The 12,993-nt window shown below is 44.1% G+C and overlaps 2 protein-coding genes across 3 annotated transcripts; both read right to left on the minus strand.

Annotated features, from left to right (window-relative positions):
- Positions 1-1,532: 1,532 nt before the first annotated feature.
- On the minus strand, positions 1,533-7,268 carry LOC100823573 (putative disease resistance protein RGA3). Of its 2 annotated transcripts, XM_014899767.2 has the most exons (5): positions 7,030-7,268; positions 6,417-6,595; positions 6,232-6,284; positions 2,761-5,892; positions 1,533-1,994 (listed from the first exon to the last, which is right to left on the minus strand). In XM_014899767.2, exon 4 carries the CDS (start codon positions 5,741-5,743, stop codon positions 2,765-2,767), a length of 2,979 nt encoding a protein of 992 aa, XP_014755253.1. In that variant the 5' UTR covers positions 5,744-5,892; positions 6,232-6,284; positions 6,417-6,595; positions 7,030-7,268; the 3' UTR covers positions 1,533-1,994; positions 2,761-2,764. The 2 variants fall into 2 exon arrangements, with proteins under 2 accessions (XP_014755253.1, XP_010230458.1); XM_010232156.3 differs by lacking the exons at positions 6,232-6,284; positions 6,417-6,595.
- A 2,287-nt stretch (positions 7,269-9,555) lies between these two features.
- Positions 9,556-12,950, minus strand: LOC100846286 (ankyrin repeat-containing protein At5g02620). The gene is made up of 5 exons (XM_024459540.1): positions 12,882-12,950; positions 12,663-12,766; positions 11,916-12,585; positions 10,967-11,502; positions 9,556-10,311 (listed from the first exon to the last, which is right to left on the minus strand). Exons 2-5 carry the CDS (start codon positions 12,711-12,713, stop codon positions 9,724-9,726), a joined length of 1,845 nt encoding a protein of 614 aa, XP_024315308.1. The 5' UTR covers positions 12,714-12,766; positions 12,882-12,950; the 3' UTR covers positions 9,556-9,723.
- Between the last annotated feature and the right edge of the window lie 43 nt (positions 12,951-12,993).

The following is a 12,993-nucleotide window of genomic DNA, read 5'->3' on the forward strand; positions in this document are numbered from 1 at the left end:
CAACACATTGAGATCAGAGAATCACCAGTAATGTTGAGTAAGCTTAAAGTTCTGGAAGCTTCCAGAATTGCATGACTGACATTTGACAAACAGCTGCTGCGCCAACATTTTTTAACCTGGGTATAAATTCTGAGATAGAGAGTGCATTTCCAAAATTCATTCATCTTACAACTCAACATCCAAAACTTCTTTAGCAACTGCTCTAAACGAATGAATTTCCTATTTAAGACCTAATTAACAGCAACATCCAGAGATCACTGCTTCGTCTTCCCAGAAAGAACCAAACTAATGTATACTTGAGAATGAATCACCCCCTTAACATTTCTGAAGTGCAGAGAGCAGCTAAACTAACAAAAAGGGGCAAAAAATTAACATGACTAGTATCTAGCTTAGCTATGGCTAGGCTCAAAACTTTGCAAGCTGGAGAGTGAGCTCGGTCAGAAGCTTGTCCAACACAGAGTCTGCCAGCTTGTTGCCTACATGATCAGCGTCTCTCTGAAGGTTCATCCAGTGGTCAGCCTTGGCCAGGTCATTAAACACGATGGCGCTGATCTCGGTGCCGCCGGGCCGGTCCAGGTGGCAGCTCATTCTGCACTGCAGCTCCCTGAGTGCTTGGTCTCCGACAGGCTTCGGCGGATCGAAAGAGAAGAAGCGGGAGGCCTTGGATTTGCTAGCAGAATACGACTTGTAGATGTCGAGCAACGCTTCGTTCGTCACGTCGAACAGAAGCAGCTCGTCGGCGCACATGTCGGTGAAGTCGAGCGGCGCAGAGTTAATTTGGAGCAAATATTGACACAATCAAATGAAAAGGAATGGCCAAATAAATTAGTACAAATATGAAGCTCTGGAGAATTGCTTCCACGTGCATTTCGTCAAACAATTCATATGCACCATTAACTTGTTGCAATAGTGCCAACTCTCAGGAACAAAAATCTTACAACCAAAACAAGGTTTTCTAGTTATAGTGTCCCCACATGATTGATTCCCCAAAATATTAATAAAGCAGAATGATTAATAAGACCATGTGCATTAATAAGAATATTCATAAAGCACACTTACAAGTTACAAGGTTTAAGAAGCAACCACTGGCGTCAGGCAAGCCAGTAGGCGAGACCGACGAATGAACTTGAGAAATCCGCCTACACCGTCGCTTAGCCATCACATTCACAGGGGCGCTGGCCAGGGGCATAGAGGAGCTGGCGGTGGCCCTCCAGCACTACGACCGGTGGACAGCTCAACGAAACGCAACTCGATCTTTGCAGAGCCCTAGCCGCCTGAGATGCTGAAGACCTTGATGTGTGGTACACAGAGGCGGCTGTGTCATCCTTGGAAGTGGCCGCTGGTGAGGCGCAGGGCCTAAGGCAGGTTCTTGCTGTGCATGGTAAGAGAGATATAAACATAGGTGACATGAGAAGAGTGTTTGAAATGTTGTTTAATCCAAAATTCATAGAGAAGACACTACTAGCTACATTCTGCCCACACCTACGGACTGACAAGCATAAAAATGGTGCAGCTCAGCTCGATGCTCAATCTGAGATCTGTTCAACTTTCTCTGACGTTTTTTTTATAACTCAAAGAGTGGCAGTACAAGAAAACATTGGAAAATCAGTTACAGTTATTATTACAATCCAAATAGCATGAACCATGAACCAAAGGAATTAAAATTCAACAAATCGTCCATCAGCTGTAGGTGAATTCACCTGAACCCCATGACTAAAATAAATGTAACGGAAACAAATCAACAACATTGCATCCAAGCATTCAATAACAGAAACCTTCAATTGTACGACAATCCGACTCAGATCAAAGAGTCGCATCCCACTTCACGATATACGATGAAGGATTCTGATGAATTCACCGAACAGCTGGTTCTGCAAAGGCCGCGTGTGTGTGTGTGTGATCAATCTGATCTTTCGAGCAGCCCGCAAAAAAAGGGTCTAATCTTTGAGTGTTATCAACTTATAGCCTTCTTTTTCATAAGCCCCGGTATTGTCCTGTAAGAAGGGGAACAAGTTGGACATAAGTTCGGTTGGCAATAGTGGATAATAATTTTAAGTGGATGTGGAATGCCCCCAGTTTCAGAACCAAAAAGTAAGAATAACAAATCGCAGTAGAAATAGAGCAAGTTTTTCATAGCTACCTGCCTACTACGTTCTTTTCAAAATATGGTCCTTTTAAATCTGTTTTGGTCAAATCTCTTTTAACTATTAGTTACTATAGAGCTATTAACATTATCTGAACTGCTTGTTTTCAAAATAGTGGATAATAACATTATCTGAACTGCTTGATTTCATCAATGAAATCGGGAGCTTGCTCCTTGTTCCAAAGAAAGAGCTATTAACATTGACAACATCAGATTGATACTAATAAATCTATCGATAACAGATATTTTCGTTTAAAGCAATATATTTTCAAATAAATTGCTAGTCAACGTAGAACAGAGAAGACCATGTCAATGTCCTAAACAGAACAAGTCTTTACTCCTATAAAAGAGGCAATCGGTGGTGGTGGTCCGTCATTCCTTATGTTATAAAAAAAACTCCTCAACTTTTTTAATGTAAACAATAAATCTATTGCAATAGGCTGGGGTGATAATGATGTTTGCCACCAAAGTTGAATAAAGTCATCAACAAATACCATTAATATGTAATAATATTTTTTTAGACTAATTTAGCCATAGCAACTAATTTGTTTTATCCGTAGCAACGCACGGGTATGTCGCTAGTATTTTTTACAAGGCGGAGTATATCAATCACTCACCTGTCTAACTGTAGAGAGATTCATCCGGAAAGATATTATGGCCATCTGCTGCAACATAGACTAGGACACCTTGTTCTTCTCCCGGGACTAGACACCTCTTGAACTGTTGCTCGTGCTGGCAGCCAACCATGTACACACGTTTCAGCGAGAGTAGGTTCTCTGCCTGATCCAGTGCTGGGCAGTCCTGCGCAAAAAGGTCCTGCAGATTGAAGAGATTGGAGATCTTCTTCATACATGAGTTGTTCTTCACCTTCAGCCACACAACTTCAGGAAGGTCGACAACTTCTTGCAGCTTGTGAGCACCTTCAATATGGATTCTCTTCAGGTTTTTGAAGAAGCCCGGAGGGAGAGCTTCCAGTTTTGGGCAATCAAGAAGCAGCAGACGGTCAAGTTTAGGCATCAGAGATAGGTGTTGAGAATTGCCCTCTATGTTATCACAGGGATTCCCAGTATCGAGGGACCAACGTTCCAAATTACACATCCGAATGATCAGAAGCAGTACAAGATCTGGGAAAAAGACCGGGGGACTTCCGACTCCTCTCCCCAGGAGTCCTGCCCCGATGGTCTTAACAGCATCTGCACCTTCAATCTTGAGAACTTGCAGTAGTGGTATCTGACCTGCTGGTGGAAGCTCTGAACATGACATGCAATCACAGAGGTGCATATGACACAAATTTGGCATGTGAAGCTCTGGCTCTGAACGTATCCATTCTGGGAACATTGTACCCGGGAAACCAACAAGAAAAATATATACTAGGCTTAGTGATGGAATAAGCATATCAAAGACTTTCTGAATCCTCTCTATCTCATTGGCCTCGTAGCAAGTTCTATCATGAGTACTCATGCCGAATGTGCAGCCGAGTCCCAGTTCCCTAAGAGAACTGTTCTTCAGTACAAGTTCACCCCGTGGTTCTGCTTTCTCCAGTTGCTCGACCCACAGACGTTGGATATTGGGGAGGCGTCGCAATTCATCTAATCTGAACCCAGACCCACTCTCAAAAACTCCTCTTAGGTTGTAGAGCTGCTGAAAATTTGCAATCCCTTTTGGAACATGATCAAGTGCAGTATGTTCTAGCTCAAGATAACTTATCTTGTGCAATCTCATTAATGTAGCTGGGAGGCTATGCAGCTCGTGGCAACCACACAAACGAAGGTATTCGAGGCTGATAAGGTTTCCTGTGGATTCTGGAAGTTTCTTAATTTCCGTAAAGCTTAGATCGAGTAACTTCAGCAGTACCAAGTTTCCCACTGATTCTGGTATGTATTGGATGCCTGTTCCACAGAGAATTAAGACACGAATATGCTGCAGCATCCCTAAGATGTCAGTGTGAACTGACTTGAAGTTCTTGTTATCAAAAACTACGAGGGTCCTCAAGCACTTGTGATCATGTAAAGCGGGCAATTCTTCTACAGCATTGCTGATCCCTAAGCGGCGCAGATTTGGTAGGGCTCCGCTATTTTCCACGTTCATGAATAAGGAGTGATCATTTTTCACATTCATGAATAAGGAGTGGTCCTTTGCCAGATGTTGTCCAAGTGACCTCAAGAGATCATGCATAGTGGACTCACCTTTGTCTATAAACTCTGGTCTTGGTTGCAGAAGATTTCTCCTAATTAGTTCAAGGTAGTACCCTTCAGCAGTCTCGTAGATCGAGTTAACATGCTCTTCCCTCACAAAACCTTCGGTAGCCCACCAGTAAGCAACAGCATCGCGACGGATTACAAAATTAGGAGGCAACAAAGCACACCAGCGAAAGCACTGCTTGAGTTGAGGGGGTAAGTTGCTGTAACTCAAATACAGGGCGTCTCCAAGTTCTTTGGGAAGTCCTTGAACAGACCATTTGCTATCTCGGATGCTCTTCCATTCTGCAGCTGTTCTTCTGGTGGACAGAACACCAGCAACAACCTTTATAGCAAGAGGAAGGCCATCACATTTCTTTACAATTGCACGCCCCAACTCCTTGAATATACTACCCGATGGTGGGAAGGAATCCTTCATAAGCAGCATCAGGCCATCATCCTCACCCATTCTTTTTACATAATGAGTGTAAGCTGCATGCATTCTTTGTAAAACTTCCTTGCTTCTTGTGGTGACAAGAATGCAGGCAATCAAGGCTCCATAGAAAGGCGACTGAAGAAGATTGATCCAGACGTCAGGCTGCAACATATTATCCAATACAAGAAAAACACTCTTTCCTTTGATGGTGTCCCTTAGAATTGGCAAAAGTTCAGCATTGCTCTCTTCTTTATCGTAATTTCCCCCGGCCATCCGTATCACCTGCTTTAGCAACTCAGTTTCGTTGTAGGTCTCAGAAATACACAACCATATATGAATCTGGAATCTCCCTAGTATCCTCTGGTCATTATATATCTTCTGAGCTAATGTTGTCTTGCCAATGCCTCCCATTCCTTCAAGCCCCAAAACACTTGGCTCCTTATTGTGGCACCTAGTGAGAATCTCATCTACAATGGAATCAACGTCACGTCTGATAGCTGCTCCAACAAGCCCTGGTTCAACTATCGGAGCAGTCTGGCTTGTATTCACACTTTTTATCTGGGGCTGTGGAGATCTGAGTATCCCAGGGGTGAACATCTCTGATGTCCTTCTAATATCATCAAGCTCTATGTTTATGCTCCTAATTCTTGTAGCAACCCTGTGGTCATCCAAAAGCTTTGCAAAACAAGAGAACATGAAGCAATATGATGACGATCTATGTCGCATATGTGAATGAACCATAAAAAGATCTATGACATCATCAACATTGAACATGACATCGCTGATGCGCTTCCACCATAAATTGATCGATGCATCTCTCATGGCCTGATCTTCGGCATCCTGACGAACTGCCCTGAAGCATTCCAGATTTTGCTTGAGCTTCTTGATATCCCTTCCCACATATAATGTCATGACAACCTCCTCCTCAAGAAGCTGAGTCAGCTTTCTCAAGGAGCTTGAAACGAGACCATCCAAAACTGTCGCCATAGTGTCTAAACCTGCGAATTCTCACTCAGTGACCGTGAGACAGTTTGCTTGGTAAGCTCACCAATCAATCATAGGTCCCTGCTGAAGAGGGCCGGGTAGTAAGCCGGTCTGCCCTGCAGCCAACTTCTCACATCATGGGATGCCCTTCGCTGCACAAGTCATCATGTGACAATAGTTTTAGAACCAATGCCTTATTGCATGGTACATACAAATTCATTTACTTAGATGTTTGAGGAAAAACTATTTAACGAAAAAAATTGTAGGAAAAAACTCTGAGAAAAAGGAGGAGATTCCTTTAACATTAGTAATAATCTCTAACAGCTCAGAATAACCAGAGGTTAAAAGTATAATTTATTCTGGAAGACAATATCAGAAGAAACTAAATGGAAGCTCGGAATGACCGGAAAGTAGCAAAACTGACGAAAGCGTGGAACCGAGAAATTAGTGATACTCCATTTAGTTGATTTGCTGTAGGAACAATGTCATACCATGATATAGAAGCAGCGACAAAAAGGCCGCTGTGCAGTGGTGGTCTGCTCTCCTGTTGGGATGAACAACGAAAAGATCGACAATGTAGTATTCGCAATTCAGGATCGTAAGAATGAAGAACCGGCTGGTGGGAAAGGAATTGGTCGCTGTGCCTCGCTGTAGATGAGTGATAATGACTCTGTACCTGCTGGGAAGCGGGAGGACAAGGGGAATCTCCTGCCTAGATGGGATCAAGCTAGCTCATGTTGGATGGTTGCTTACAAACTAAGGCTCTACTTCTCCCTGCATCGTTGCCTTCGTTTTGCTCCTTTGATGCGAGAAGAGAGCCGCTGAGGTGTGGGCATCTGCCAATCTGCTTTCTTGCTGTAGAAAGTCAAAGCAGAATAGCTACCTAATAAGTTTCTTAAAATGATTGCCTTAATATAAAATTATCAAGAAAACGACAACAGCTGCTGCAGACTTGCAAGCGTTTAAGTCTTGTTTATTTATTCAGCCATAATATAATACCATGATGGTTATCCTCGATCGTCTACTTGCACTGACAAGACCTCAACTAGTGGTACGTATTAGTATCATTACCAGCTAGGCTTGGCGCAAGATTTTAATCAGGACCAACGAAATGTTCACCTAAACAAAGAGGAGCAGCGAGCGGAACGAGGAACCGCACATGGACATTTCGTCGAACAACTCACATGCCTATCATTTTCGTCACTCTCCTTGCACCTTGCAGTACTCACGAAGTCACCAAAAGAATCAGGCGAGTCAAAGACTGGACATTTGGAAGCAAAGGGGCTTACAATGTTTAAAGCAGCAACCACCGGCGTCGGGGAAGCCAGCCGGCCGGCCGGCGACGGCGAGGTCCACCAGAATCCGCCGCCGCTTAAAGATCATATTCACGGGGGCGTTGGTAGTCTCGACGGCGTCCCTGAATCGGCGGTAGGTGCGGTGGATGTCATGGCACGCGCCTTCTCCATCTCGCCGCCGTCCGCCGGATCCTTGAGCTTTTTTTTTTTTTTGAGGGGGGCGGATCCTTGAGCTTAATAAATCTACGATCTGGTTCTACTACAGAATAACGAATCAAGAGGTTCACAGGACCACGCTATTACAATGGGCTGGGATGGGCTGAGAAGATGGGCTTGGGCTATAAAAACCCTCGCTGGCTGGATGATGTTTTGACCGTAGCGTGAATGCATATTCCGCTATTTATACTTATGTAACGAGCTTAACGAGTTTAGATTTCAACTTGTTATGCTAACAAGTCGAGCTGGCTCGTTATCAACTTATCACCTACGGCAATAAATCAATTTGACCCATCCAAAATCACATGAATTTTTCCTTGTACAAATTTATCTGATTCACAGCAGCATTTGTGCAGTGCATCATCACCGCATGAAATGCAGTACCCGAGATTCATGCACGTTCCAACTTAATTGCATGATGGCAATTATGCTATTTCCTCCGTCTCAAAATAACTGATATACAAATCCAAATCATTTAATTTGGGACGGAGGGAGTAGATGGAAGCATCATGTCTGGGTTGTTTAACCCAAAAACTCACAGATAAGATGCTAGAATCTACACACACGCGCGCGCGTGCTGACAGACAAGCATAAAACGGTGCAGCTTGATGCACAATCTGAGATCTAGGGAAGGAACTAGTACAAGGCTTGGTGATGGAATGAGCGTAGCAAAGACTTGGTGGATTCCCTCAAGTCCTCAACGATATCGGCCCCATAGCGATCGAGTTCTGTCATGAGTACTCATGCCAATTGTGCAGTGGAGTGCCAGTTCTCTAAGATTACGACTGTTCTTCAGTGCAAGTTCACCCCTCTGGCCAGCGGAACACGTCAAAGATTACAAGTTTGATAGATTTTTTTTAACGAACAAGTTTGATAGGTAGTGTCTCGTGGCTCTGGCTGTTTAGATGACGTGGGCCGTATGCTTTCAGTCGATAGGTTGACCGGACGCTCGTTCCGCACAAACCGTACGCGCGGCGAGACGGTAGCGCGTATGGTCGCGCCATAGTCGCTTTTGTGGGAGGGCGGGAAAAAAAAAGTAAAGAGAATGTTTCGGCCTTTCAGTTCTCGGCTTGGCGTGAGTTCTTGCTAGCGTGAGCGGCAAGTGTCGTTAAACTATGTGGGCGTGTGAACTACTGTCATCCCGTTATCCTTGATAATGGAATCGATCGCATGATCGTGACCATGAACTCAAGCTGGGCATAATAAACTGAGGAGCGGAAAACCGAGACCGGACTCGAAATCACCGAAACCGATAAATTCGGTCATCAATCGGTAAATCGTTTTCTAGCATCAGGTAACCGAATTGACCCGAATAAACCGAACATGGGCCTGCAGCGTGTAGAAAAGCCTAGCAGGCTAGCTCAAGTGCTCAACTCTCAAAAGCTAACGGGAAATGCAGCCCACCACAGGAGAAACCCCGCACTGACAAGGCACGTGTAATCCATCTGACCGTGAGTCTCACCGAGGCTCCTCGGTCCGGGTCTTTGACACAATTACTGATCCGCCAACCTTAGAAGTTTTGGCTTGTTGCGAGACGCTAACTCTGGCAAAGGACCTTGACGCGAAAGAGCTCTACATTGCGTCTGATGCTTCGGATGTCATCAAGGGTATTCTTGGAGGAAATCGGTGTGCGTATAGTGCTATTTTTCGTGAAATTGCAGTTCGTAGTAGGGAGTCTAAAGATGTTATTTTTGTTCATGAGGGTCAGGCATCGAATAGCGATGCCCATAGTTTAGTTAGGAGCTCTTTATCGTTGCACGGGAGGCATGTGTGGCTTGATAAGCCCTGGAACAATATTGTACCCATGTTTTTGAATTAATAAAGCCGTGTCTTTCACTCAAAAAAAAAATCTGATCGTGAGTCCCAGTACGATCGGTTCCTCAGTCTGAACCAAAACCAAACCAAAATAATCGGTGGACCGAAGCCTCGGTTAGCAATTTTCAAAGAAACCGATCGGTCAGCAAATATGGAAAACTGAAATTTCAAAAAAAACCGAGAGACTGAACCAGTCGGTTCGGTTAGACCGAACACCCTGACCGTCCTTATCCGTTAGTCGATCATGAGCCATTGGACTTTAAGTTTCCACTCTTGGCCTCACTTGCTTCTATAATGCTGAATAGATGAATTTTCTCATAGATTTATATATAATATATAAATATTTTCTGGTGCTTTTCAAGCTTTTCTTTTGTTTTGTTTTGTGCGGCTCTACAGCATGCGACAAACTTATTTCACCTTTCAAATGCTAATAATTAGCCAATAGTAAGTTCCATTGGAGATGGCATGAATCATCAATGAAGAAATGGAAGCACTGCCTAAAGATTTTATTGAATACAAAACAGTACAATAGTTTTCCCTGACGATGAATTAGAAATACATCATGAGTAGTAGCAAAGCCAAACAATGATCACTAGAGACAGATTGAAAACTATTATCAGAAGAGAGCAGGCGGAACCATAAGAGAAATCGATGAGGTCACACACTGTTAAGAATCCTCGCGTCGACAGTTTCACCCAACTGATATGTGAGCTTCACGACAGGCCATAGGAATGTTAGGGAAACGAAAATGGGAAACGAAGCTGCCCCAACACAAATTAGAATGGCCAGCCAGTGAGAATGCGGAGCCAGCACCGTGTATAAACCGGTCGAGAAGGCTATAGTTGTCATCACGTATGCAAACAACATGATGTATTTAGCAACGGCTTTGTAATAAATCAAGTACTCGTAATCCTCAAACCTTGCTAGGATGCATGCAAAAGCGACACCAAGCGAGGAGCACGTGGCTAAGATGTCAGAGACCAAGAATGCCTTAAATGCCACCTTCCCAGACATGTTTGGAAGCCCCTTGCTGTTGTATCCTCCGGGAAGAGTGAAAGCAGCCGCAAAGGTGATTGTCGCAATGAGGATTGCCACTAATGAGGTGTTGGTCACGTATCTTTGAGTTAGTAACATCACATTGTTCCTTGACATGTCCGTCGCATGCTGCGACATCCGCCTTTTAAGATTATTGATAGAGGAGACATGTTGGCGATCAGCTTCATTGATAAGGCTTATCACTTTAGTCTGCATGGATTCGAAGAGGAATATATAACTAAATGGAGCTCAGAGTGTAATAATTACGGGTAATTTTAAGTAGAGGAAATATGATTCAAGAAGGCATGTACTATATCATTGATTGGTAACGCACTAAATTATGACTACATATCTAAATGAGATGTATTGAGTATAAGTGGATCGAAAGTGAATTTCGTTCGTACTAGTACGACGGAAAAAAAGCACGTTAAATAAATAATACAGAGTAGTAATTGTTAGTACATGGTCATTAATTGCTTTTGTAGTGTAATAGCGCAGATATATAATCCCTTTGTTTGTAAATATGTATAAAATGTTGGAAACGTTTGACCAAGTTTATAGAAAATCTGTGAACATTACAACTCTAATAAGTTTTATTAAATGGGTCTACTTATATTTATCTGACATTGCACGTGTTAGTACATTTAAGCATTTTTTTTAGAAAAGTGCATTTAAGCAGTTTGACTTACAACAAAGCTATAGAAATCTTATACTCCATCGGAAAACTTCTTGTCATTGTTTTAGTACAAATTTTGTACTAAAACAACGACAAGAATTTAGTATTAGAAATTTTGTACTAAAACAACGATAAGAATTTAGTATCGGAGAGAGTATCTAGGAGCGGAGGTATAGTGTACATACGTACCCCGTTTAATGTTTCGAGACTTTCCTGGTTGACCATCAATGCCCAAACTGCCGGGTTACCGTTGTTGGTAATCACTGTCGTATCTATATCTGAGTGAGACAGCAAAGCCTTAACTATCTGAGGATTGCACTTGAAGACAGCGATGTGTAGAGCTGTTCTTCCGCCTGCGTCTTGCATGTTAACGACTTTGCCAAGCTGTGGTGTCCTCAGGATAAGTTTAACGAAGTCTACAGAACCATTCTCCACAGCTATGTGCAGGCATGTTGAACGATCAACATTTGTTCCACGACAAGGAGCGTCTGGACAATGGGTAAGGAGCTCTTGAGCAATACGAACATGGCCTTGATCAGCAGCAACCTGAAGGAGAGTACGGCCATCGCTTCTCCTTGCGTACGCTAAGCAAGGATCATGTTCCAGAAATGTCACTAGCACGGCAACCATGTTATCACGGACAGCCTGACACACTGGAGTGTTGCCAGCAGGGTCGTGTTGCGTAGCCAGTAAAGGGCGTGCTCTCACAATTATTCCTGCAATAACTGAAAACAAAGCCGGGAGATTATCCTCCTTTTGAAAAAATAAATAAATCTGAACACAAAGCAACTAAAGCTAGGCATGCATGAATGATGGGTGTAGATTTTAAACCCTAAAGGTGTAAATACTTGTAGTTTAGTACTTCGATCCTAAATTCTTGTCGTGGTTTTAGTTTAAATTTGTAGTAAAACCATGACAAGAATTTAAGATCGGAGGGAGTACCTTGGAGTGTGGGTATGCTAGCTTAGTGGAGTACCACTGCTACATGTCAACAGAAAGGTATGCATTCTCACTTGTGAATCTGATATAATATTAGTATTTCTTCGATTAAATTTGGTTAATATAGTTATGAATGAAATAAATATTGATATTGTAAGGAAATTTTATTGATGCAGCACAAAAATTGAATTTGTCTCACCATTGTTTCCATTTCTGACGGCTGCGTGCAGAGCATTCTTGCTGCATGGCCCCACGTCAAGAGAACCAGGAGTAGCTAACAGTCCGACCACAACATCCTGGAAATCTCTCATGGCGGCGGCGAACATGGGTGACTCGTTGTAATTGTTCTGATGCGCCGACAGAGCAGGCTCGAGAGCTATCAACCTCAGGGCAACCTCCCTGTGGCCGCGGCGAATGGCATGGTGCAGCACGTTGCATCCATCATTGTCCTGCCTCAAGATCGCCTGACTCGCCTGCTCCCTGCGGTGAGCAGGGCCGTTATTCCGAAGGGTAGTGTAATGTTGGAGCAAGACAGTCGTAGCTGCATCGACGGAGCCCCTTCTAACTGCAGTGGCAAGCGGCGTCTCCCCATCCGAGTTTGTCCCGGTGAAGAGAGCGAGAGGGAGATAATCACTAAGCTGCACCGCAAAATGGCAATATCCTTCATGGCCATGGATGGAGGCTATGTGGAGGCAGTTATTCCCCAGTGGGGTTGTTCCCAGGAGAATTTCTTGACCCGCTGGACCGTTAATTGCATTATTCCCTAATACACGGGTTAGACCATCCCTGGCGTCTTGCAGGAGGTCTGCGCGCATCCACGGGCCTGGCCCTGGCCCTCCCCCTCCTCCTCCTCCTCCCTGCGCCCCTGCCGCTCCCCCCCCCCCCCCCCCCCCACGCCTGGGCCGCCCTGCGGCGGTGGCGGTGGCGCTCCTCCGAAGATCTCTGCTGCTCCTCCTCCTGCACCCACCTGCGCTGCTGGCACTGCTCCATCCGCCATCTGTGTTTGGGGCAAGCTCTGCTCCTCCTCCTCTTTCTCCTGGCACCAGATTACTGCATGCAGACAAAACAAAAACACAAAGAAAATAATAAGAGCAAAGATGGAGAATGTGCACAAGTTTAATTCAATGAGGATTAATTTTGCAGATCTGTAGAGCAGTATACCCACCTCACAGAACTTGCGCGCTAATGCTGGAAGATTGTGGATGGGGAATGGCTGCTTTGGATCGTAAGTAATTCAGTCATCACTTCAGCGGGCTATTTAAAGTGGCTTGGAGCTC

The sequence above is a fragment of the Brachypodium distachyon genome, chromosome 2 (genome assembly GCF_000005505.3).
Source record: "Brachypodium distachyon strain Bd21 chromosome 2, Brachypodium_distachyon_v3.0, whole genome shotgun sequence".
Lineage (NCBI taxonomy): Eukaryota > Viridiplantae > Streptophyta > Magnoliopsida > Poales > Poaceae > Brachypodium > Brachypodium distachyon.